Source organism: Mugil cephalus, chromosome 22 (genome assembly GCF_022458985.1).
Source record: "Mugil cephalus isolate CIBA_MC_2020 chromosome 22, CIBA_Mcephalus_1.1, whole genome shotgun sequence".
NCBI classification, from domain to species: Eukaryota; Metazoa; Chordata; class Actinopteri; order Mugiliformes; family Mugilidae; genus Mugil; species Mugil cephalus.
Window position 1 is genome coordinate 3,966,292 of NC_061791.1, and position 24,594 is coordinate 3,990,885.

Below are 24,594 nucleotides of genomic sequence, written 5' to 3' on the forward strand. Positions count from 1 at the left end.
GCTTAATTTTTATTCAGAAAACCCCAAAAAGACATGAGAAATAAAACTAAAAAAACACGGTGAAAGATGCAGTACTTGCTAATTAGCAAGGTTGTAGCTTGTTGCTATTGATAAGATTTGCTAACTTTGCAGGTCGTATCAAACTAAAAATGTTAAAAAGCATAAATAAAAAAGTTTCAACTGTAGAATTTGATGGCGCGTGATCGTCTGTAGAATGAATCCACTATCATGTTTTTACTGACTAGTGTACTGACCCTTTGCTGCCACTAGATGGCAGACTAAATTGCCCACTAACTACAACAACAGGTTTAAATGAAACAGAATAAAGAACACGTGATTATCTATGGTCAGTATGATATACAGTAAGGCGGAGGGGAGACAGTTTCCCACCTTGGCGTGTTTGTAGAGGTCCACGCATGTTTCGGTGGTGATGTTCTTGGAGCAGATGATCTCACAGTGTCTCTGAAGGGCCTCTAGCTGGAAGAATTTGGCTGCAGACAGGAGCTGCAGGGAAAACAGCACAGTCGCACAGAATGATGCACATAACTCGGGGATTAGGAAATGCTAATGCCTTGGGTAAGTCTCTCTTACCTCCATTACCTCGGTGTTGCGTATGTGCAGGGACTCGGTGCCTCCACAGTACAGATACTGCATGACCAACTGCAACACAGAACAGTTAAGGCTTCAGTCTATTGTACTAGAAGAGGAAAGAGCAGAAAAGGCCCGGGGCTTCCTTCCTTTTCCCTATCCAAAATCTTAGTTATTTGAATAAAATTGACATAACCTGACAGATATAAGTAGATTCCAAGTTCATGGGAAAGAAGGTGTCAGTGAGGGACGATAAAATAAAGCCAAAGAAGCAAGCCTGGCTCCTCTTGATATATTTTTTATTATCAACAAATCTCATTCAATACCTCCTAACTTCCCTGTCGGCCGGGGCACTCAGCACCAAGAGTATTTGTTCCCTTCAAAAAATGAGTCGGAAACACAATATGCTGTCTCATTACTCATGGTCTCATTGCAATATAAAACACCTTGTGCTAGTTGGGGGACTATTTTCAGAACAGAATAAAGGCACAGACGCTCCAGAGCGACATCAAAAAATATCCGGCAAACCGAGGCAGATTGTTCTGCGACCTTTAGACGGACGTTTTAACAGGCTGCAAAGACCAGAGGCAACTTCTATGCATTCTACACCCGTATGAACGTTAATAGCGCCTCATACCTGCAGGTGGCAGACGTTTGACTACGTCATTAACCCTTTAAAGCCAAAACCAAGACAAAATTGTGGCTGAACACTGGGAAGTTGTGCTACGTTGTTGTGTTGTGCTATATACTACGGACAAACCCATTGTGACGGATTCTGAACTGCGAAAATGAAGCCCAAAGTGGGCGGAGCCTGCGGTCGCCATGTTGGATGAGCTTTACTGACCACACGTGGATAGTTCATATCGGACATTAAGACCCGCCCACCCAACGCTGCACTACCTGTTAGTCACTGAAAGCGGGAACGCCCTCATTTATGCAGAAATTTAAACCTTAATAAAAAAAATAAATGATTGAGTTAGAAAAAAATCAACATTGAGACCAAAATAAAATTTTGTACCAGGCTGTAAACATGTTTAATATTATGTAAAGTTGGGCTTTTTAACATGGGGGTCTATGGGGATTTGCTCCCTTTTAGAGCCTCAAGTGGCCACTCGAGGAACTGCAGTTTTCGTTTATGCTCATTAACATACCTCAAGCTTTTTCTTTATGTGCAGGTGGATGTTCAGGTCTCAAAGGGGAAGACAAACTAATACCTTAAAAATAGTGTAGACTTGTGTAATAAATGGAAAAGATTTGACGCAGTAAACATCTTACGTGGAAAATATTGTACTTGACGTGGCTGATCTCAATGCAGGTGTTTTCAGCTGCTGGTCGGTTCTGGAGCAGCGACTTGAACCTGGGGAAGAAATGACAAGAAAACCCATAAACTTTTTATATTATTACTTATGTGTATATATCTGCACAGCGCTTTTTTATTTAAAGTGCTTTCTACTGTTTTACATTTGCACTGTTAGCCAGGAGCTAGTTTGAAGCAATGTTTGGACATTTTGAGGCGTTTCATTACGTACACACATAATGACAATAAATGCATCTTGAACCTTGAATTCTACCCCATCGAATGAGATAAAATAAATAAAAAATACCTGGGTGAAGCTGTAAACAGCAAAACTTTATGTGCATAAAACGGTTTCCCCTCCACCAGGAAAGTAACATCAGACATCTCCTTGTTGTTCAGGAAGTGTGGGTCTGAGGAAGAAAAAGAAAGACAATAAGTCGATGCATCTCACTCAACAAACCAACAGTGAACCACTAAGCTAATGTAGGTTATTAATTACACTCATCACTCAGCTATCAGGGCTGAAACAGAAGCTGATCTGGATTAGATATCTGCTCCTTTAAGTCCTGATAAATTAGTCAAAGTTGAGGTTTTGTCTGTTCACGCTCTTCACTTTGTAAATTTCTTCTAAACGTGTCATTAATTAAAGAAACAGTAGGTGGAGCTGCAGCACAGATGCTCACAGCATCACAGACACACACGTCTGAGCACAAAACACGAATTATCATAAACGTCAAAAGTGTGTCTTGAACTTTGAAGATGACAAATCAGATCTCTTTGCATTGTTTGTGGCCATGAAACTCTTTTCCCCTTTTATTTGTGTTTCATCTTCTTCAAATCCAAAAATAAAGGATTGAAACGTCAGAGGCTGGGCTTGCACAGTCTGAAGAGGGCAAAATAATTAAACGTCCAAATAAATAAATCACTTCATGTGTCATGTTGTACGTGGGCTCTGCGTGAATAAACATTAGCTCCTTGTGAAAAAAAAGAAAAAGAAACAGCCTTTATTCAAAATAGTGCACAAAATATAATCCTGGTTAATAATTAGGGTGGATAAGACCTTATGTCCTTGTTAATGTTGTATTTTGAGCTTTGTGATCATTTGCAGTACCCCGGTATCTCTAAATAAAACACTAAAAGTGGCAATATAAAAAATTTAACACGCTGTCACCCAGCTTTCAGTCCTCATCTGAAGAGTTTTCAATTTAATGATTTTTTCAGCACAATACAGGAAGCAATTTATACCCGCGCCTTGATCATAAGAGCAAAAAAGTGGGAGGCTATTTTTTTGCTAAAATTGACAGCCATTATGAGAAAATTAGCTTTCCAGCAGCAATAGTGAGCAACAGGTCTGATGGTGCTGAGCCAAACACCAGCACCAAAAAAAAAAAAAAAAAGATTGAATAAACTCTCTGAACAGCCTGAACAAAAACACACAAAATCAGTGTTGGCTGCACAGCAGCCAGAAAAAAAATATTTTCTAAAATAAATTTGAGGAGAATTGCAGCATTAAACAAAGCAAAGAGGATTTGAGAAGTGACAGCAAGATGCATAATTCTCCTCACTGACTATTAGCTTTTCATAAAAGCTTGATTTGGCATTCCTCTCCATAGATATCTGAGGGGAGTATAGTCAACTAAAATATCAAAATTAATTTTGTACCAGGCTGTAAACATGGGGGTCTATGGGGATTTGCTCCTTTTTGGAGCCTCTAGTGGCCACTTGATGAACTGCTGATTTTTTTGCACTTCCGCTTCATTGCTCGCACCCAGTTTTATACAATATATTCTGTATCAGCATTATTTGTTCCAACATTGACAAAAAGAATTACAAAATATTGATGACTCATCCTACACTAAGGGGTGTGTCCTAACTTAAGAGGGCGTGTACTAACAAAAGGCCTTCTTGATATTTTTATGTCCCTCCTCCATAACTATAAATCTGTAAATGGCAGAGGTTTTAAACTAGCACGCTAGTAGTTAGCTTCCTGCAGAGCTGATGCAGAGCGTCCAGGCTTTATGGGAGGGGGGTTGGTTCTCCTAAGTTCCTGCTATTATAAGAAAAAATAAGGAAATAAATAGCGCTCTGCTAGCCTTTTCAGTGGGGAGGAATAAAACTTCTGGCATGTTCTGCATGTCATACCATTAACTGACAAACAAGATATTAAAGGGGCGTGCCGTCCCTCCCTTGAGATTACAACGCATGAGATAATACAACAAAAACAACACGAGACATGATACCAGACTGGATTGACATGTGAATCCTGACCTCAAAACAACCCCCGAAAAAGATGCCATCCTCTCATATTTAAAAGTCACTATTTTTAGCTCTCTTACCTAAGCGTGAGGACTGTTTCCTCTTGATCTCCGTCAGCTTGGGGATGGGAAAGGGCCCGTAGCACTGCGTGAAAATGACAGACAGCTGCTGGCTTATCACCTCGTTCTGCAAAATAAAAAAAAAAAACACAGACGAAAGTTTCTCCATATTAGAATCTCTTGTCTTCCCCACCCCCCCGTCCCCGTCCCCATCCCCGTCCCCTGAGCTGTCTGGGAGACAATTTCATGTAAATGTATGATAATATGGTTTGTAATACAGCTAAATGTATGCAAATATGAGAGTTGGTGGTGGTGTCACCCCTGGCACACAGGCACAGGACAGTTTGTACTTTCACAAAACCGGCCGTGCTTTGCCTGATGATTCTCTAACGAGGAGCCTGTTTACATGCGCGTTTAAAGAAAGCCCAGGCCGACCTTGCTGGATCTGAGGATCTGGAACATGAGCGGCAGGCCGTGCGTGATGAGCTCCTCCGTGTACTCGTCCTCCTGGATGCTGCAGAAGTCTTTTAGCAGGCCCTGGATGAGCGGCCGGCGGTGCTGGATGAAGCAGGTGCGCAGGGACTCGAGCCAGGTGTGCAGCGTCCAGTGAACGCCTGGGAACACCAGCACCACACGGACAGTGAATACACAGGAAGAGCAGTTTCAAAGGGGCGACAGGACCGACCATGTTTCCATCACTTTGTGGCTTTAGTGAGAGTTGAAAAAAGGCGTAGCAAGCGCTGGATTAGTGGAAAGTCAAAGGTGGCGGTGGGGGGAAAAAATAAAAAATAAAAAAATATATATATGCCTTAAATGTTCTGCTTTGCTATGATGGAAATGAAATAGGCATCACAGCGTGAGAGGGTAAAACTCATCGATTATTTACTAAGGTCAGTCATCATTTAATTCTCGGCTTCTTGAATTTAAAGATTCGCTGGTTTTGGATCTTGTGCATCATCATGGTTCATCAACAGGGGGTCTGCGACCCCTAGGGGTCTGCAGAGGTACTGCAGGGGAGGTCGAAAAATATTTGGTTGATTAGACATTTGTTATATATTTTTTTACTTTTCCCCCACAAATTTAAAATTATTTAAATACACATTAACATGAATCCAACATATTTTAGTAAAGGGATAGGGAATAGCTTAATACTGAATGCAAAATGATAATAATAATAATGAATATTCATAAATAGCAGTATAATAATATAGAGCACTGCTGCTGTTAATCATTTCTGTTCGTTTTGTGCTTAGATAAAAAAAGAAACATGTGCTGGGATTGAAAGTGTAATTCTTGAGGTTGGAAAACAGTTTAAGATCCGACCTGGTCTGATTTTTCTGCTGTTTCCAAAGTTCACAATGAATCCTCCTTAATCCCTTCATCCTCCTCAACGCTTAAACCAACACGGACAAGAAGGAGTGGACAAACACGGACAAAGACTGGGAGTTGAATCTGCCTCGCACCATTTTCTAACCCTCACTAATTAACAGGTTGAAGCTCCAGCTCAAAACTAGAGGTTTTCATCTTTGTACTGATGAAACAAACGAGATGTGATGTGTTAATTAGCAAGTATTTATATGTGGACAGGGCCAAACAAACTGTCTCTGTGTACATCTAACCAACATGTGGTGGAAATTTAAAACCTTAAAACTCTAACAGAAAGCAGATGCATATATTTCCTACAGTGTCAAACTATTAAGACTTTGCGACAGGACCAGGAGCTACAGAACTCAACAGACCTGGAGACTGTTTTGCGAAGAGAAAAGGAAAAAAAAAGAAAAATCAATGAATCCTCATCAAATCCTAATCAACAGCCACTTTAGGCCTGGTGCTCAATGAGCTGGACTGTGTTGGGGTGAAAGCTGATGATTGCCACATTTACAAAAATGAGCGCCGTTTGAGGACACAGCTTCATTCATCATGTTCACACCTTCGGCCTCGGCTATTATCGCCTCAGAAATAAAAAACAAAAAGCTAAGCTATTTCATGGAGGGATGAGCGAGGCTGTGAGGTGTGTACAGGACGGCACATGGACTGGACTGGACTGGACTGGACTGGACAGGACGGGACAGGACAGGCACAGCATGAGCACATCTCCAGGACAGCTGGAGGCACCAGAGAGCGAGGCATGTGTGCCAGTGAAGCATGTATTAGTAAATCTGACCTAAGCTGCGGATGTCTATGGTGATGTCCACATGGCCGTGCTCTGCGCTATGGTACATGGCCTCTCTCAGGGCTCTCAGTTTGGCCTTTCCTGTTCGCAGCGTCCCGCCGCCGTTGGCCTGGGGAGCCAACCTCTTCTCGCCGGGCTCCGAACCCTCGGCCAAAATCTCCTCCAGGGACAGAACATCTCCCTTGTCTTTCTCCGACTGGGACAGGAGCCTCCTAAATACATTCCTAGAGGGGAAACAGGTGCAAAAAGTAATAAAACAGACACACAGCTATGGTCAGGAAATAGCTCTAAAAAAAAAAAAAAGTGCATTAAATCCACATTAAGCCCCTTCAGCTCTAAAAGTCTGCAGCGCGGTGACGAAGCAGCGACCTTGTTCGAGAAGAATCACGTAACATATATAAACAGCGTGATCACGGCCTAATAATGCATCATCGCGCCATCTGCTTCAGCGAGGAGGGGCCTCGTCAGAATACACATCATCACGTCCTGATCAGTGATGACAAGTCAGTGGGAGGCTTCGCAGTCGTTGCTTTGAAGCCGTTCAGGAAAAGCGGGGTTTGATCGCCACAAATGGTCTCTTTGGTTTCAGTGTCGTGGGGTTAAATGGCCGAACATAAGTGGACGCCCAAACATTGGATAGTCACTGAAAGATACAGCATCGGGGTTTCACACGGATTTGGAAACTGGGAGAAGCTTCAGTTTCGCATTTTGTCAGGCTTTAAGCTGTATGTTGGTCATGGTTTAACATATCACTGCAACTAGGGGGTTCCTTTAAGACGCAAAGAACCAATAATCGAAGACAATATGGCGCCCCATAATGAGGTTAGCTTACATGCTGCTGTAGCACCATTCATTCTGGAAATTTAGGGAATACCAAGTCATTCAAAGATGAACAAAGAATGGAACGAGGGCTTCTTGAATTTTCCTACAGATTGCCTTTCCTGTTTGGTGTTGACCTCCTCTGTCTCATGCCTTGTTGATCCAACTGGTTAAACTTATACTCATAAAAGATGATGATGTACTGTTGGTTCAACGGCCAAGAAGTTCTTTGACGTGCTTTCCCTTAGGGCATATGTCTTCATACGCAGAGGTAGGGTCGCAAAATCTTTGGTTGATTAGCCATTTGTTTGCATATCATTGCCTAATTTAATTCACTTCAGCATTTCATTTAACCTCCTGAGACCCTACGTCCTCATATGGGGACGTTAAGTTTCAGGTTTTATTTCAGCTTATTCTGCTTCGTTGTTTGTGGCTTTTTTTTTTTTTTTAAAACTGCAACTTCCTGTTCAAAGATGACACTTAGTTTTTATACATCTTATGTCCTACTGATCCCAGATACCTTGGAGAAATTGAAGATACACACTAAAGAAAAGCTTGGGTCTCAGGAGGTTAACTGAGACCAACTAGAGCACCAAGACCAAAAATAAACGAGGCTAGTTAGTCACCCCCGTTAGCTAGCTGAGCTAAAGTAAGCCGTTACTGTCGATCACATTAGTTCCGTTAGCTGGCGCCACCTTTGAAGTAAGAAGATGCTAAGCTAACCATCTCCCACAGATTACAGACATCATGCTAAGCTAAGCTAGTTTTCTTGATCCAAACAAAACATTATTTTCTTTGAATTCTTGTGAGGACAACATTGAAATTTCTCCAAATTTGTTCGTCCTTTCCTTATTGAAGTTAAGAACTGATACCTGCGTGCTTCCAGGTGATAATCTTCTTCTTTTTCTTTCTGTTTCTTCACGTGTGAGAACTAAGCTCCATCATCCCATAATCAGTCCTAATGCCGCTGTCAACACACTGCAGCATGACCATCACACCGTAATTGATTGTCCTAATAACGCTGCATTGTGTCGTCGGCTATTCACTCCCCTCCATTTCCCGACAGCTCTCACTGGCCCGAATGTTAATGAGGTTTATCTTACTCAGCTGCAGAGAAATTACGTCAAACCGAAGCCGCAAGCGCCGCTCTCTGAATAGACTGCAGCGCCCATTGTCAAAAAAAAATGAGATATCTGCCCCTCTCATGAGCTGCAGGGTTTTGTGAGAGGCAGATGGAGCAGGGCAGAGTGTGTAAATGGATCAATACGGTGGTAATGGATATATCTTCGCTGGCTGTGTGTGTGTGTGTGTGTCTGTGTGTGTGATTGCCTGTATCACCTGTGGCCATGCGCTGCTGCCAGGCTGTATGAGTTCATGTCTCCCAGCGGGGCGGAGGAGATGCCGTTTCGACACATGGTCCCAATCATGGGGTCGGCTCCTCTTTCCAAAAGCAAATTCACCAGCTCAAAGTTACCTGAATGATGACAGAGACGAATGAGAGGGTTGGGTATACTATACCAATGCAGGGGCTGCAGGAAAAAAGTGTGTTTGCTTAAATATTTTAAAGTTACAAGAGGAGATACAAATAAACCATTTACAAGACACGTAGGAGGCAGAATTGGCTGCACCCTGTCCAATTGGACACGTTTACACGGCCAAAAAACTGCTAAGTGGATAAGCCCCAGTTTGTGGCGCTCATTTGAGAAACTTATGTGGTATTGTGCAAGTTTTCCACTGAGTTGCAACCATCTAATCCCTGCAGAGGATCCCTAAATTGGGTTATATATGGGTTCGCCTTATATTGTCATCTTTATCCAACAACATCAACTGAACATTTTGTAATGAAGATCAGTTGAAGACCAACGTAATATAACAAAAATAACGCTCACAATAGTTGAGGCACCGTCTAATTCCTGGATGCATGAACCCACAGTGATAGCGGCTGATTTCCATCGTGCACAGAAACATATCAATTCCCCCAACGTGGGGCAAACATGCTCGGAAAGACGGGGTTTATTGCAACCAGGCGGAAATGTGCTGCTATTTTTCTATCAAGTACAGATTGTCAAAGGTTTAAAACACCACCTCTCCATCTGTTCAGGAGTAATTTGATTAGACCAGTCTGTTCTGATTGACTTTGTGATGGTGCGAGACTTTTTTTTTTTTTTTATTCTGCTGTTAATCTGATTATTAGTGGGATCCACGCAGTCCACCTCCAAAAAACACTCTGAGTCAGTTGGTTGGATAAAATCCTTCTGTGAAATAAGCCATATTTATGCTAATATTGTGCAATAGCTCGTGTTCTTTTTATATACTTGTACATATTTATTTATTTATTTATTGGACTCTGGACTCACCCTGTGCAATTATTTCCCGCTGTACAGTTCCTCATATTCAGTGTTATAGAGAATTATAGAGCAACAGCTCAGAACACATGTTCACTTATACTTGTACATATATTTATAGTTTGTTATATTTTTATTATATTTTTGCCTACTTATTCTTAGATATTCTTATTCCCAACATCGGCCTTTGTTCTGACCACTGGTACATTTTGAGTAGGAGCTGCTGTAATGAAAAGTAATTTCCCCTTGGAATCAATAAAGTAATTCTGATTCTGAAATGCTTTTCTTTAAGCTTTATTCTTAAACGGAAAGAGATCACCGGTGTTGTTATCAGCCTCCGTGGCTACTCTTTTTAGTGTCCCCTTACACAGCTGCTCGAGCACACGACAACGAAACATAAATCAGGGAAAACACATCTTCACAGGGTTTGAATTCTAAACAGTTACTCTGGATTTAAACGGGCGATCAACAGCAGCCGTGAAAGAAGAAGCAAGAGAAACGACTGTTTAAACAGTTCAATGCCGACAGTTCAGTGAATTCTCTTGTGGCACAATACAGAAACGTGGCGTTTGTTCTTCGAGCTTTCATGTCCCAGTGAAGTTAACGGCAAAGTAAAAAAAAAACAAAAAAAAACGAAACTGTTCGTTGCTGTCATCAAACTTGGCTTTGGGACTGTGGTCTTTTATTTGATCGCACATTACTTATTACTTAATGAGCAGGATGTTAACGCCGTTCATTATCTGCGGCCGCGCGTGTTTAAATCGCCCGTTGCCGTGGCAACGCAGCTCCCCACATGCCTCACCAAGGTCGCTCGCTGAAACACTCGCTCCTGTGTTTCAACGTGTTATCAGCATTAATTAGAAGATGGCTGTGTAAAGATTTTTTTTTTTTTTTTTTTGGACTGGTTTGATGTTTTTATATAAATATGCTGAAACTGGGTCACTTTAACATAGATAGATAGATAGATAGATAGATAGATAGACCTTTAAACCTTTCAGTGTTTGCTGCTAAGCTAGAACTAACCGGCAGCTTGTTTAACAGATTGCGATGTGAGACTTGTATTAATTTTCTTGTTTGTCACTTGGCAAGAAATCAACCAAGCTTCCAAAAAAAATATACAACCTTCAGATGGACACGTGCCTCTGTTTTTATACACTTTAAAGTCAATTTAACTCACAGGAAAGGCAGTCAGTTAGCTTAGCACAATCTGCCTGAAAGGCTCATTAATTGACGAGTAAAATCAGGTTTATAGACCCCTTGAGGGTTTGTAAACAATGTGACATTTTTTTGAGGGGCGGGGCTTAACTGGAGGCAGAACATCTTAAACACTACAGCCTGTAAACAATGGTTAGCATATTTAACTGGATATTTTTGGCAAGAATAGACGAGGAAAATGCATATTTTAGAAAGTAAACTAATACACTCACTCTCCGAGACCATGAGTGTGATTTTTAAAAGTTGACTCTGACTGATGGGACTATATCCACTGATGCCTACACTCTCACACACTGGATGGACGATTTGACTAAAGGAGGACATAGAGGGGACGAAACCTGGCCTGTTTTTATCAAGTGAAGCCTCTCCAAAAAATTTATTTCAAGAAGTAAGTGGAACCACTCTGGAGGGTAATGTAGTAAATGCTTGGACACCCCTGAAACATACAACTAACAATGAGTTGGCTAGCAGTTACCATTAGCATTAACATGTAACAAGAATACACTAAGTTAATAATAATTAACTTAACGTATTTTCAGTCACGATTTAGTCTAATCCATAACGTTATCCACACAAACCAAAGTTGTCTACAACCAGCAGTGCCTGGTATGTGATAAAACTTCAAGTTAGTGTTTTTGCTTTTTCGGTTTTGGCCCCAAAAAACACAGCAAGACGACATTTCCCAGTCAACAGTGACAGTGTTCGACTCAAGCTTCCCTCTGTTTTGCCTCCAGCTAACGTTGTGACGTCACAGGCCACGAAGGTACACAAATCAAAGTGTAAGAACATTTTGATGGTTTTGTGTGAGGGAATATTTCTTGGGTTGGTGCAATGATTTTCTTGAGTGAAAGCAGACAACAAACAGGACCTTACTGAGCACTAAAGGCGCTGGTAGGCACATTTTGTTATCTTAGCACAGAGCCAAGTTTTCCTGTTTTCAATGTTTACTTCTAAACTAAGCTAAGCTGCATATTTAACGATATTTTTTATGAGAGTTGCACCACTTCTCTTGTCTGTCAATTGGCGTGAAAGAGCTTTCCAAAGAAACGTCAAACAGCTTTTATGACAGCGATGCATTCAAAAGAGTTCACCGCATTCTTGAATCCAAGATAGTAACTGGAAGTGATGAATTAATTAGCTGATTAGAGCAGAGTGAGAATGCCTCCTGGTGCACTCACAGTCAAGCATGTCATGACTAATCTGTTGCACGCTGCTATATTTGGGTCAAATGCGCACGTCGGAAACTTAAATCCACCTCTTTGCTGCTTGTCGTGTGAGTACCTGCGGCGGCGGCCAGCTGAAGCGGCGTCTCCGCGTAGTTCTCGGTCCCGTCCTGCAGGGCGCCCTCCACGTTCGCTCTGTTGTCCAGCAGCAACTGTGGCCGAGATGGGAGGTGGAGGAAGTGGAGAATGGTGGAAGGAAACAGGCAAGGGAGAGATGGGGTGTTACAGTCAGGCTTGGCATGAGGAAAAATCCAGGAAACCACCTAATTTAGAGGCCGCCCGAGCTCTGGAGGCTAACACACTGCTAACTGCATTCCCTCATTAGGTTCTGTCTGAGTTTCTTCCCCTATCCCAAGAAACTCTGATCGCGGTGATGCAGTTTAATAATTGAAAAAGTCCTGAAGGCTCACACAGAATTGACTGCAACATCATGTATTATATATATATCTTGAAAATAAACAAAAACATCCCTGAGACTGTGCAAGTTTCTCACTTCTTCTATAGGACCAGACTTTAGATTGAGGGGCACATGTACACATTTTAAGAATAAATACAAGATAGGATACACATAGGACCAAGAAGGAGAAATAAAAAGGAAATAACGTATTGCATCGATATTTTTTAGCATTAATATGATGCACCATAATAATAAAACGTATCATTATTATCCCCGTTTTGGTACAGAGGTGAGGGCAAGGGCCACACGTTAAGGTTTACAGGTCATTAAACGTCACTACCTGGACGACAGGGACGTGTCCGTGTAACACGGCGAAAGTGAGAGGCGTCCCCTGGCGAGTTTCAGGATAAACTGAGGGGTGCTTGTTTACTGTGCTTGGCACCTGGGAAGTCATAGGTGAAGTTCAGGGAGAAATATATATATATGTATATATGTATATTTACAGCCATTAACATTCATAGCTCAGCGTAGGAGAAGAGGGGGGGGTGGGCAGGTGGTTGGAGGGGGGGAGGAGGGGGAGGAGTGAGAAGCGGCAGTATGCGGGAGGAGAAGAAGAAGAAGTGTAAGCAAAGGGCAAAGGGAGATTTTCCTCTTGAGGAGTTTCATAGAAAATCTTGAGCAGCTTGGGTCTCATCTCAATCCTCACTCTGAACTGTAAATCTGACCACTACGTGAAACATCTGCCTGGCTCCGCCTCCTTTAAACTCAACAGCGACCACTCGTCCTCACTCAGGAACAGGAACAGAATAAAAATTAAACACTCTGATGTTGTGATGTTCGGTAATTTCCAGAGCGGCTTTATCACCGAGTAAATTACAGAGAAGCCTTTTCAATGTCGCCCGCAGGACAAACAGATGTTTAATAAAGCGTTGCATTACATCCGAGCTCTGACGCTCCAAAAACAGAGAAAAAACCCGTTTGTGTTTTCTCTGTTCAACCGGGATGTTTTAATAACCGATTTTATATGAACAGACAGATATTAAAGGAAATCAGAAACAGTAGCGAAGACGAACGAAATGTGGAACAATCAGTCATATGCAACATCAAATGGTTAACTTAAAGGAAACACAACATACAACAACAAAAGGACACATCCTACTTTCCTTTAGGGGTGAAATCCATGCAGATAGGTTTGATTCTTTATGCAGTTTAAAGACTTTAAATGTCTTGAAGTTGAAAATTGGCCAATAACTTGTCTAACTGGCTAATAACAAAAAAAAAATCTCCAGTAAAACAGGATTCTTTAGATCTTTGTCTTTAGATGTTCCCATAACTCCTCATTAGTGGCTAAAATTTGGTATGAATCTAGTTAATAATTAACAGGAGTTACAGTGTCTGTAGTTATAGCACTTCAAGACCACAACGTGGATCCGTCACCACTGCCGTCAACGCTCTCCGTCACAGTAAAAGAAAGATTGTAAAATCCTACGTAGCTCAACATCAATCTGTGCCCGAAAATAAATTAAAGTTACAACGAGGGACTGTTTGTCTCCCCCTTCTGGAAGGACGAGTACTTACATAAACACTGCAGTTTGTATTTCTTTATCTTCTTAGACTATTGGTGCGCTCCATTTGTACTCAGAGCTCGGATTTTCTACTCAGAAAGTAACAGTGTCCTCACTATCCTAGAGTTGAGTTTCCAAGATGGCCGCCCCGTGTGTAAACAGTAGTTGGAAGGCACCACTCTTTCCTTCTTCTTCTTCTTTTTATTTATTTATTTATTTGAAACTTCAGAAATCCGGTTCAGTCTTCCCGAGGTCAGAGCCAGTGGATTCATAGAACCCAGGTTACACTGATAACTCTTGCTCCCGCTATACTCACAGTTGCTTAAGACGATGTTTTCTCTGGAAAAAACAAACGTTGCTGGTCAATGTCAATTGATACCAGTACTGTGGAAATGTTGCCACAGACACTGGATTGGCTTGTTTTAACATAATTAATCTCTTAAGGGGAATGTTTGCTCCTCAGACTGTTTTCGGGTGCTGCTGGTAAACTAAAAAGTAATCCGTATTTCACGAGAGAAAGTTTAAAAAGACATTTTGATGGAGTACTTTGCTTATTCTTATCTTATTCATTTGTCTTGTCAGTGTTTTGGTTTATACTGGAACCTTTTCCTGACCCCAAGCTGATCCAATTAAACCAGGGTGTTACTTCTGGAATGAGTCATTGCTTCGTAGTCCGAACTCCTCGGTTATACTGGGGGGGAAAACCACAGACAGATAGTATCTCGAAAACCCTCTGTACCAACGTATCTGCATGGCACACTGGTATTAATTATTAACCAAACTCCTGGAGGATTTTTAGGAGTGGTGCTTTGCCTCTGAGTCAGCGCGCCACTAAACCAACGAAGCAATCAGCAATGAAGTCACTCACGGTGGAGGAGAGTCCATGAAGTGTTCTTATGTTTGCATCTTGTAATTGAAAGCTAAGATTAAAGCAGCTGCGCACAAACAAGACACACTGCACAGACAATAAAAAGCTGTGGAGTTGTTTCTACAAAACGAATGCGTGCAACGATATTAATGTTTCACATACAGACTATGGGAGCAAGTTACACTAAGTGCACATACTTGTACCACAGTGATACATTAGTGATGTGGTGTAAAGGAAACTGCTGCTGGATGTCTGCAGAGTTGAACGTAATGAAGTGAGAGTCTGCACCGAGGGACTATCGGCCGATTACTATTCTGCGTCGGCGCAAAGACAAAACCGTCTTCTGCACTCGACGCGATAACGTTTATTGCTTATCAGTGCACTTCATGTAACGAGCTGCCGGGAGAACAGAGAGCATGCAGAGAGCAGGTGAGACAATGACGATGGAGGAGTGGTGAGGAGGGGGTGTTGGGGGGCAGAGAGGGGGGGGAGAGGAGGGACAGCAGCACAAAAGTGGGGTTCACCGTTTTCACTGGGGAGCACAAGAACAAATGTGAATGAACATATCAGACACGGACAGAAATGTGGAATCGTCTGAGAACGCGCCAACACCGACCTCGCTGTTGATGTCGGCTCCGGCGTCGAGCAGCATCTGGACCATGGCCTCGTCGCCACGGACGCAGGCGTACATGAGAGGGGTCATTCCCTGTAGGAGGGGGAGAAGAAGAAGATTGAACATTTAAACACACTGACTCGGCTTAACAGAACTTAGAACTTAGTAATCAAGGCTAGGAGACAAAGACTACGTGGTCCAAGGGTTGTGACGGACCAAACCGATGGGGGGCCCTTTGCAGGAGTTGGGCAGTCAGTGGATGTCTGTGGATGTTTACTGTCGGAAGCTTTTGAGACGATTCATCTTGTCTGTTAGGGACTGTAGACCATCGAGTCAGTGATTTTTGTTTCTTAGCTCCTCCCAGCTAATAGCAGATCAGTGACAATCACAGGCTACAGCCACCTGCAGCTGTGGAAGGTTACTTCAAGTGCAACTTTTTGGTCCGTTGCAGCCGGGAGCTCGTTTTCAGTTGTGCGTTATTACCGTAAGTTGTTCACCAGCAGCTGAGCGACATAAACCAAATGATTCGGTCCTCAAGTCTTTACATAATCTTATTCGAATCACTTCTGCGTGTTGTGATTTCACCGCTGGTTTCCAATCAGCCCTCGACACAGCAGGCTTGAATACACTCAAACAAACGTTTTTTTTTCTCCTCCTCAACAATAAGAGACATTTCCCCGTCGTTGCTTGCAGCTTATAATTTTCCAAACATAATCACACCTGTCTCTAAAATAACTTTAAGTTATAGGTGGGCTGTCAAACTCTCAACTCAACACATGTCTACACGCACTGGTTACTTTATTAGGTACACCTAACTATTAAAGAGTAGGACTTGGAGTTGGAGTTGCCTTCAGAACTGCCTGAATTCTTGGTGTCATACTTTCAACAAGGTTTGGAAACATTCCTCAAAGATTTTGGTCCATATTGACATGACAGCATCACACAGTTGCTGCAGATTTGTCGGCTTCACATCTATGATGAGAATCTCCACCACATCCCAAAGGTGAAATATTGGATTGAGATCTGGTGACTGTGGAGGCCATTGGAGTACAGTGAACTCATTGTCAGTTTGAGATGATATGAGCTTTGTGACATGGTGCATTATCCTGCTGGAAGTAGCCGTCAGAAGATGGTTACACTGTGGTCATAAAGGGATGGACATGGTCAGCAACAATACTCAGGTAGACTGTGGCATTTAAACCATGCTCAGTTTGTACTACGGGGCCAAGAATATATCTCCCACACCATTACACCACCACCACCACCAGCCTGAACCGTTGATACAAGGCAGGATGGATCCATGCTTTCATGTTGTTTACGCTAAATTCTGATCCTGACATCTGAATGTAGCAGCTGAAATCAAGGCTCGTCAGACCAGGCAACGTTTTTCCAATCTTCTATCGTCCAGTTTTGGTGCAAACCATAGTCTCATTTTCTTGTTCTTAGCTGACAGGAGTGCCCCCCCTTGTGGTCTTCTGCTGCTGTAGCCCATCTTCTTCAAGATTCAAACCAGTCTGCCCATTCTCCTCTGACCTCTCACATCAATAAGGCATTTTCATCCACACAACTGCCGCTCACTGGATATTTTGTCTTTTTCAGACCATCCTCTGTAAACCCTAGAGATGGTCCCAGTAGATCAGCAGTTTCTGAAATACTCAGACCAGCCCGTCTGGCACCAACAACCATACCACGTTAACAAGCAATTGAACAGGTGTACCTAATAAAGTGCTTCATGGTCAGATGAAGCTTTGTTGTTGGAATCAGACATTTACCAGGTTTTCTAGAGTAAAGTGTTTTGAATGAGGTTCCATAAAACAGACCTCAATCATATACCTGATCCGGGCCATTATGCTCAACAGAGGCCTTTTACGACTCGCTCATAGCGCACCACAGCACTTTATGTTGAAGGCCAATATCCCTTTGTGGTGATTCATTCTTAAATATTTCCTGGACACCGATCCACTTAATCAGCGGCTAAAGGGCCAGAGACGTCGGTGATCAGCGCGATGAGTTCAAATGCCTCTTAGCCGTGATGACAGGCTGCAGCTTCTACTTTACTGCTCCTGTAACACTGGCTGGTCTCTTGCTGCATTTAGTCACATTTACAGGGAGATAAAAGCCTGCACGTCAACACGGACTGTTATTTATGAGAGGAGCGAGGAGTCAGTCAATGGTCACATTAAAAAAAAAAAAAAAAAAAAGGCCTGTAAATACAGTCTAATTCTCCGCCTCCTCTTGGCGTGAATCAAAGGTCTTCTACCTAAGTAGCTATTTATTGAAAAGATGCTTTCAACAAACACAGATCCCTCAGACCAGGAGGGTTTCTGAACGGAGATCTGCCAAGGTTATCTTAATTGAACTTAACTAGGCGCACGGAAAATCTGACTGCCCCATTAGCTTCCACTTAGCAGCACAAGGAATAACCAATATTTTTCCACTGGCTGGGGAACGAAGAGATGCCCCCCGATGACGCCGAACGCAGCGAGGCAGCGATATCGACCTGACTGACTGCAAGCGGCCGGTCTGGGAAAGGTGTTGCAGTGTCAGACAACAACAGAAAAGTCCATTTTCTTTCAGTCTGCAGCTGTTTTTCTGGCGGAAACAAATGCATTCACCACACTGTATGTTTATTTTCAATATACTTCTCACCGAAATCATAAATATGGAGTTCGGATCTTTAAAATGTCAAGAACCTGCATGTGACGGATGCTTTTGCCCTTACATAACGACGAGGGATGAAAGGTCAAATATGATTAACCAAAAGACTGTACAAGACAGGGAGTGGTCCAGATTTGGTCAGTTAAAATTAGGTGCAGCATTAAAATGCAAAGGAGAATATGTCTTTAATCAGAGAGAATTCCTACAATTCCTCCAGGTGAGTATCTGGTCGCTGCAGACTCTCGTCAGGTGAGTTTCAGGTGAACACTACCTACTAACGTCAGTTGTCCTTTTGGTATTTAATCCTGCAAATGTGCTAAAATATGAATAACACACAAAGAGGTTCAATACCAAGACACCAAACATTACAGAATATTGAAGGTTTGCACCACTCCTCTCAATCTGATTTAATATTCCTTCTGATTGGTTCAGTCTGACTGAGGCTAATTGGTTATATGAGACATTTTTTTATTCTGAGGGGATATTACAAACATCTTTAGTCTCAGACACGTGAGTGAAACCTGATTCCTTATTCTGGATTTAAACCAGACCCGATATGTTTTAAGAGACTTGTGATGCAGAGCTGCAGAGGACCACTGTTGGCCTCCGTCCACCTCATCCCTCACCTGATTTGCTAGATCTGGTAGATCTGGAGGACTGCGAGTGAGAAACGAATAAATTAGACCCCGACCCCGCTCTCTCGGGAACGTAAGCAGAGTTTCCTGCCAGCTCAGATCGAAACACATTTTGCTCCGCGCTAGCTAGACTGACCTGGAAAATGATGCAGGTTTAGCACGAGTTAACTCTCCCCTGTTTATTGGTTAAACTGGAAGAACAAGACTGATTTCAAATGGAACGATCAATATGACGACAGGAAGAATGTTTTTTTGTTTTTGTTTTGTTTTTTTAAAAAGACTCAAAGGTTAAAACAGCAGCTCATATCTATCAAGCTTTTTGCTGCACTGCACAGCTAATCTGGAAAACTTAAATGCCTACTATTGCATATTGCATACTATACTATACTATACTATACTATCCTATTGAGTACTTAGTGTATTTATAATAATTCATACTAATCTGAAGGCTCAACGCCACCAGCTCCAAGAAGCCTTTCTGTATTAAATCATGATTATGTGCAAGAAGTGAAACAAACAAACAATTATCTAAACTGAGAGAAAATTTAATCAGCACTTTTAATAATCATGTGTAAAGCCTCGTCGCCAGACAAAGCTTAATCACATCTGATTTATTGCCATATTTATTTGGAGTGTTGGTCAGAGGACGTCGTGACGAATGGAGGATATTCAGATGTGGCTGGTATCTGTGCAGCACAGGCACCAAGAAAAATAATGTAAATGTTTGTTCTACTAGAAAAAAAAAAGATATAAAAATATATTATGAGAATTTAACACGGTGCATTACTCATAGAGAGCTGTCAGCTCTCAGTGTGTGAGTGTGTGTGAGCTGCCAGGTAGTACTTGCTAGAAATTCATTGTGCGTCTCCACTGCGCTTGTGTAGGACGTAAAGGCTGCATATATGTGTAGGAGTGTGCGATAAGAGCCAGACCTGCTCGCTCATGCTGTTTATGCCATCAGGGCCCAGCAGGTTCACGGCCTGCTTGACCAGGTCCGTCCGTCCGCAGTTGAGCATCCTGAAGCCCAGATCCTGCAGAAACTTGGCCTCCGTGGAGGCGGCGTCCAGCTTCCTGGTGGCACAGAAACAATCCTCCGCTCTGCAGATTGGAAACAGAAGATCCATTAATGAGATTAAGAGTGCGTTTATCTCAGAAATGGATTTTTTTTTTCAGATCAGAGGATATCCACCTCCGCTGCCTGCTGAAGGAAGCAGAAACCGAGTGCCTCTCGGCTTTTCACAACTCTTCAAAACAAACTACAACTTTATAAGTATCGAGCTGCCCGCATTCAGAGTAAGTTCACTTATATTTGAATTGGTGAACTCTCACTTGCTTTCTAAAGTAGCTTGTCTCCAGGTAAGACTTGTGCTATGACTCATAATTACTCACTGATGCTTCCAGTAAAGCCTCTTAGGCCAAGCTGTGAGCAGCTGTCACAGCTGAAATTTCCACAGGGTTGCAGAGAAACCTCTCATAATGTCTGTCTTATTTTACATGACAATTATATCTGACATATGTAAGGAGATTTCAGCAACACACACCTCTCATATTTGGGTTTAGCGCTTCTCTGCGAATATTTGAAATGGTAAAAAGACACTAAATCCACTGACTGTAACAAAAAAAATGAAACATTTCTATTTAGGCAAATATGGCGCTCGGCTGTTATTGTGAATGAGAGGAAAGAAAGGAGGAGAGAAGAGAGTGTAAGTGAGGCAGAAACGTATAGGGAGACGATTTATTGGTTAGTGAGAGGGGGACAAATACACTTCATTTAGTGACTGCCAAGTCCCATAACAAGCTCTTAAATTAGATACAGCTACTCTGTGCAAACAAGCAGGAAAAGTTAAGCTTTTACCACCAAGAGGTTGTCGTTTTAGCATGAATATTAGCTACTATAGCAGTTCCAAATATTAAACGTATCTCCATCATCCTGTTCACATTAATTAGTTCCATGAAAAACACTGATATTTCCATTATTCTTGGCTAACAAATGTTAGCATGCTAACATGCTAAGCAGCCAACACCACTGTTGAACTGAGTCTGCATTTATTTAACAAATAGTAAGATTAGCATTGCTATTTTTTTTATATGTGTATATGTCACCCCAACAGGTTGACATGTTTTGTTATCTAGTTAAAAAATCCCTTAGTTCCTCATAGGTTAGCTAGTAACTAAAAGAAACGATATTACTATTAGCTCTTGCTAACAAATGGATATGCTAACATGCTAAACTAAGTGGCTCAAATTGACAAAGAATAGTAAACTAGCTTTTAAACTTTGGAGTATCCATGTGAGGCTGTACTGAGCTAAATGCTAATATTAGCATCCACGATTAGCAGATATGTTTACCGCCTTTTTAATAAAGTTTTTCAGTTGCAGTCAACTTTGCACCAAGTTCAGTATTCTTACTTTATTTGTCGTGGCTCACAGTCCACGCCGGGCAGCAGCAGCCTGGCCGCCTGCCTCACGTCATCGCTGTCCACAGAGAAACTTCGTCGATGTTCAGTGTGGGCTACCGCCACCCGGATCCACTCCATCAGCGGTGGCAGCACCAAGAACGGCCTGCAGGGGGAAAATAGATTGAATATTGTGGTCAGATTTGTTAAATCATATTCAGTCATTGAATTATTTAAAGGGGGACATCTAAAAAATACATTTTTTTTCTTTTAGCTGGCTTTCAAGGTGTTTTCTCCAGCTCTACGCATGTGTTGCTTTTCTGACACTTGTACAAACACCTCAGGTCTCTTTTAGAAATCAGATTAAGACGAGCAGTCAAGCATTTTTGTGGCAATTTAATTCTGATTTTGGACAAAACCTGTAGCTCCACCAGCTTTGAGTCGTTGAGGCATATCTTTTCTCCCAGACACCGTTTTCAAGGACACTTGTGACTGCGGGATCTTTGGGCTGCTTGTGCATTTATGGCAGCGTGTTTGATACAGCTGCAGGAACTAAACTAAATTCCTTTATTAGTTTTTATAAAATAAGTAAATATATAGGCCGGCCACAACAGAGCGCTCAGCCTTTGGGAGCCAAACTACTGACTTTGCTACTGACTTTTTCATTTATTTATTTATTGGATGCAAGCACAATCCTGCTCTGACACAGGCAAGTTAGTTCAATAATTCATCCAGAATTCAAGTGGAAGACATCACCAGAGAGCAGCTTGAATGTTGTGGGTTAAAATTGTATGTATGTGGATCCCTGGGTGACAGTTATTTCTAAAGTTTGATGGTCGTGCTAAACATGGGAACTTCCCAGGATGACTAAAAATAAATAAATAAATAAACTGGAAGGCGGTGATAGATGGAAAAACGTGAGGTCTGTGCAGCAGCATGTGTCTGCTCTGCTCACGATGAAACTCTGAGATTTCTGCTTTATTAAGTTTTGATTGACTGTATCAGTCTATGCAGATCCAATATTTCCATCCAATTAATGCAACGCTAGGGGATGCCATCAAGAAACCTGCCAAAAGAAATATAAAATAGCACATGTATATGCTGCAGCAAAGAAAAAAAAACATTTGGTTTCAGTTGGAGTGTCTCCACCAGCAGAATGAACTGCAGTGTTGGGTAAAATATCTTTTTACCGAGGCATTTAAGCATTGGTACGAACAAAGTACTAACACAATTTTAAATAAACACATGCAAATGAAAAATAAGTACAAACAGACAACAAACATAGTGCTGCAGGGTCCATAAATACACAATAATATGTTTATTGTAACATTCTTACACCAAAATGAATTTTTCAAACTGATAACATCACCACATTGTTGGGTTTCATAACGCCCCGAGTGCTTTATCAACTTTAATAAAGACCCTGCTCCAACACTCATAGCCGCAAACTTTCTAATTAAAGATGCCCTCACAGATATCTGAAAAAGCAGCAACAGCAAATCGATGCTGATAATTTATAACTCGGATAGCGCAGAACAGAAAAGAGATCAAGATGCTGCAACCTCCCTAAATGCTGTTATTACCTTCTTTAATCAAAACCAGTAATGGGTCTCGGCCGGCTGACACGATCATATTTCATCATTTACTTCCTGGAAGTGTGTGCGTTTAATCTTTCTCGCTCTCAAACACACATGCACTTGTGTGTTGTTATGTCTGCTATTTATCCCCCCACCCTGCGGTGAAACACCAGCTACATTCAGGTCAGTGATTCATCAGATGTTTAACCCCCTTACATCCGCTACTTCAGAGTAAGTTGTTGTGCTAACGGAATGGATTTTTCTCATTTTGTCAGAAAACAAATACACAAATGTCAACAAGCAATAGTTATTTAAAAAGACATTCATTAAATAACACATTGGTTTCTTAGAGGTATTGCAATTAGCTTAGGTTAGCATAAAGACCAGAAGCTATGGGAAAAACACAGCCAGTCCAAAGCTCAAGACAACATCATGCTAACAGGTCTAAAACTCCATGTTTTAGTTATTCTGTATACAGGCAGAAATGTAAAAGTTGCAGGTTGATGTACAGAGAAAATGGAGGCATTAATCTTCTCATCCATTTAACTGACAATAACTACAGGAAATAACTTTAATGCTAGTTAAGGACCTCTAATGTCTAATGATAATTGCAACAGAAAAGTACTTGAAATTATATGTAACTTTTGAAAGGCAGCCTTCTTGTTTCTAGTCTGGGACTGTTGTTGTTTCTTAGTTAATTAAGGTAATTGACCTTATTTTAGGCACTTTCGGACCAAACTGTTTTGGGGACAGTTTAGGTTCGGGAAAATTCCTACACGAACGTCAAACCTTAAGTCATTTTGTCAGTATTCACAAATAGTGGATTCATTGCCTAGACTAGACTCTGAATTCAGAATGTCAACATATGGTAGTGCCACAATTTGGAGGTTTCAACCTATAGACCCCTTCACAGTTTGTAAACAGTGTGATGTGTTTTGAGGGGTGGGGCTTAGCTGGAGGCAAAACATATCAAACACTGCAGCCTGTAAACGCTGGTTAGCATATTTCAATGGTTTTAATGTTTTGGCAAGAATGGATCAAGAAAACTAATATTTTAGGGAACATACTAATACACTCACTCCCTGAGACCGTGAGTGTTATTTGAAAAACTTGACTCAGACTGATGGGACTATATTCAACGACGAATTGACATAAGGAGAACACAGAGGGGACAAAGTCTGGTCTGTCTTAGTTTCTCGCTAATAGACGCCACTATTGGGTGCCACATCATTTACACTAATATTATTTCAATTTGGTAGATGCCCACTTGTGTTTTTTGACCTAGCATCACCATGGCTCACTGAATTTCATTAGTGCCTATTAGCTTTATGTGTTGAACACGGTTTATCTGGCTTGCTTCTGAAGCTGAACAAGGTTTAGTGTTCCACTTAAACATAGAGCCTTTTTGGCTTCCAAGTAGCATATGTTGATTTTAAAAACTACAAGACAAATGGCTTTAAGGTTGAGGTTTATCCATGTCAGCTACTGCTTTACAGTTACAGTAGCTACAGTGCCAAGAACTGAATAGCACACCACCTTGAAACTGTATCATAGTTCAAAGCGTCGGCCCTGCTGTGCAGTGACTTATTCCACCCTCAGAGGATAGAATTACAAAGCCTCACATCTCCTATCGGCTCCACGCTCCACCAGGGCTGACTGACAGATAAAACTGCCAGAAACTCTAGAGAATTAAGTCATGATAAGTTCATGGTGCAAATGATACCGTAAAGTGACATTTTGGGGGAAATCTCTAAAATGGATAAGCCGGTGGTGCTCTTGGATAGCAGTTCAGTCACATCAATTTTACACCACAATATGGACTATCACCGAACACAATGAGAACCTAGAAAACAAACCCAGACAGAGACACTGGTAGGAAAGCTCTTATCCTATTCAGCTGTCATTTTTAC

At 41.7% G+C, this 24,594-nt stretch overlaps 1 protein-coding gene across 3 annotated transcripts in view; it reads right to left on the reverse strand.

Moving 5' to 3' along the window:
- The window catches only part of LOC124999803 (ankyrin repeat and BTB/POZ domain-containing protein BTBD11-A), a 174,787-nt gene that overhangs the window by 1,898 nt on the left and 148,295 nt on the right, over positions 1–24,594 (reverse strand). Inside the window, exons 4-16 of one of the 3 annotated variants that reach the window (XM_047574879.1) lie at positions 21,121–21,273; positions 19,644–19,809; positions 15,422–15,511; positions 12,713–12,814; positions 12,034–12,127; positions 8,531–8,666; positions 6,365–6,597; positions 4,636–4,814; positions 4,222–4,327; positions 2,193–2,295; positions 1,864–1,945; positions 601–660; positions 391–504 (exon numbers count right to left, since the gene is read on the reverse strand). In XM_047574879.1, the coding sequence (XP_047430835.1) occupies positions 391–504; positions 601–660; positions 1,864–1,945; positions 2,193–2,295; positions 4,222–4,327; positions 4,636–4,814; positions 6,365–6,597; positions 8,531–8,666; positions 12,034–12,127; positions 12,713–12,814; positions 15,422–15,511; positions 19,644–19,809; positions 21,121–21,273 (1,618 nt within the window). Of the gene's footprint in view, positions 1–390; positions 505–591; positions 661–1,863; positions 1,946–2,192; positions 2,296–4,221; positions 4,328–4,635; positions 4,815–6,364; positions 6,598–8,530; positions 8,667–12,033; positions 12,128–12,712; positions 12,815–15,421; positions 15,512–19,643; positions 19,810–21,120; positions 21,274–24,594 lie in introns of all 3 variants that reach the window. The other 2 variants (XM_047574878.1, XM_047574880.1) reach the window with 2 other exon arrangements.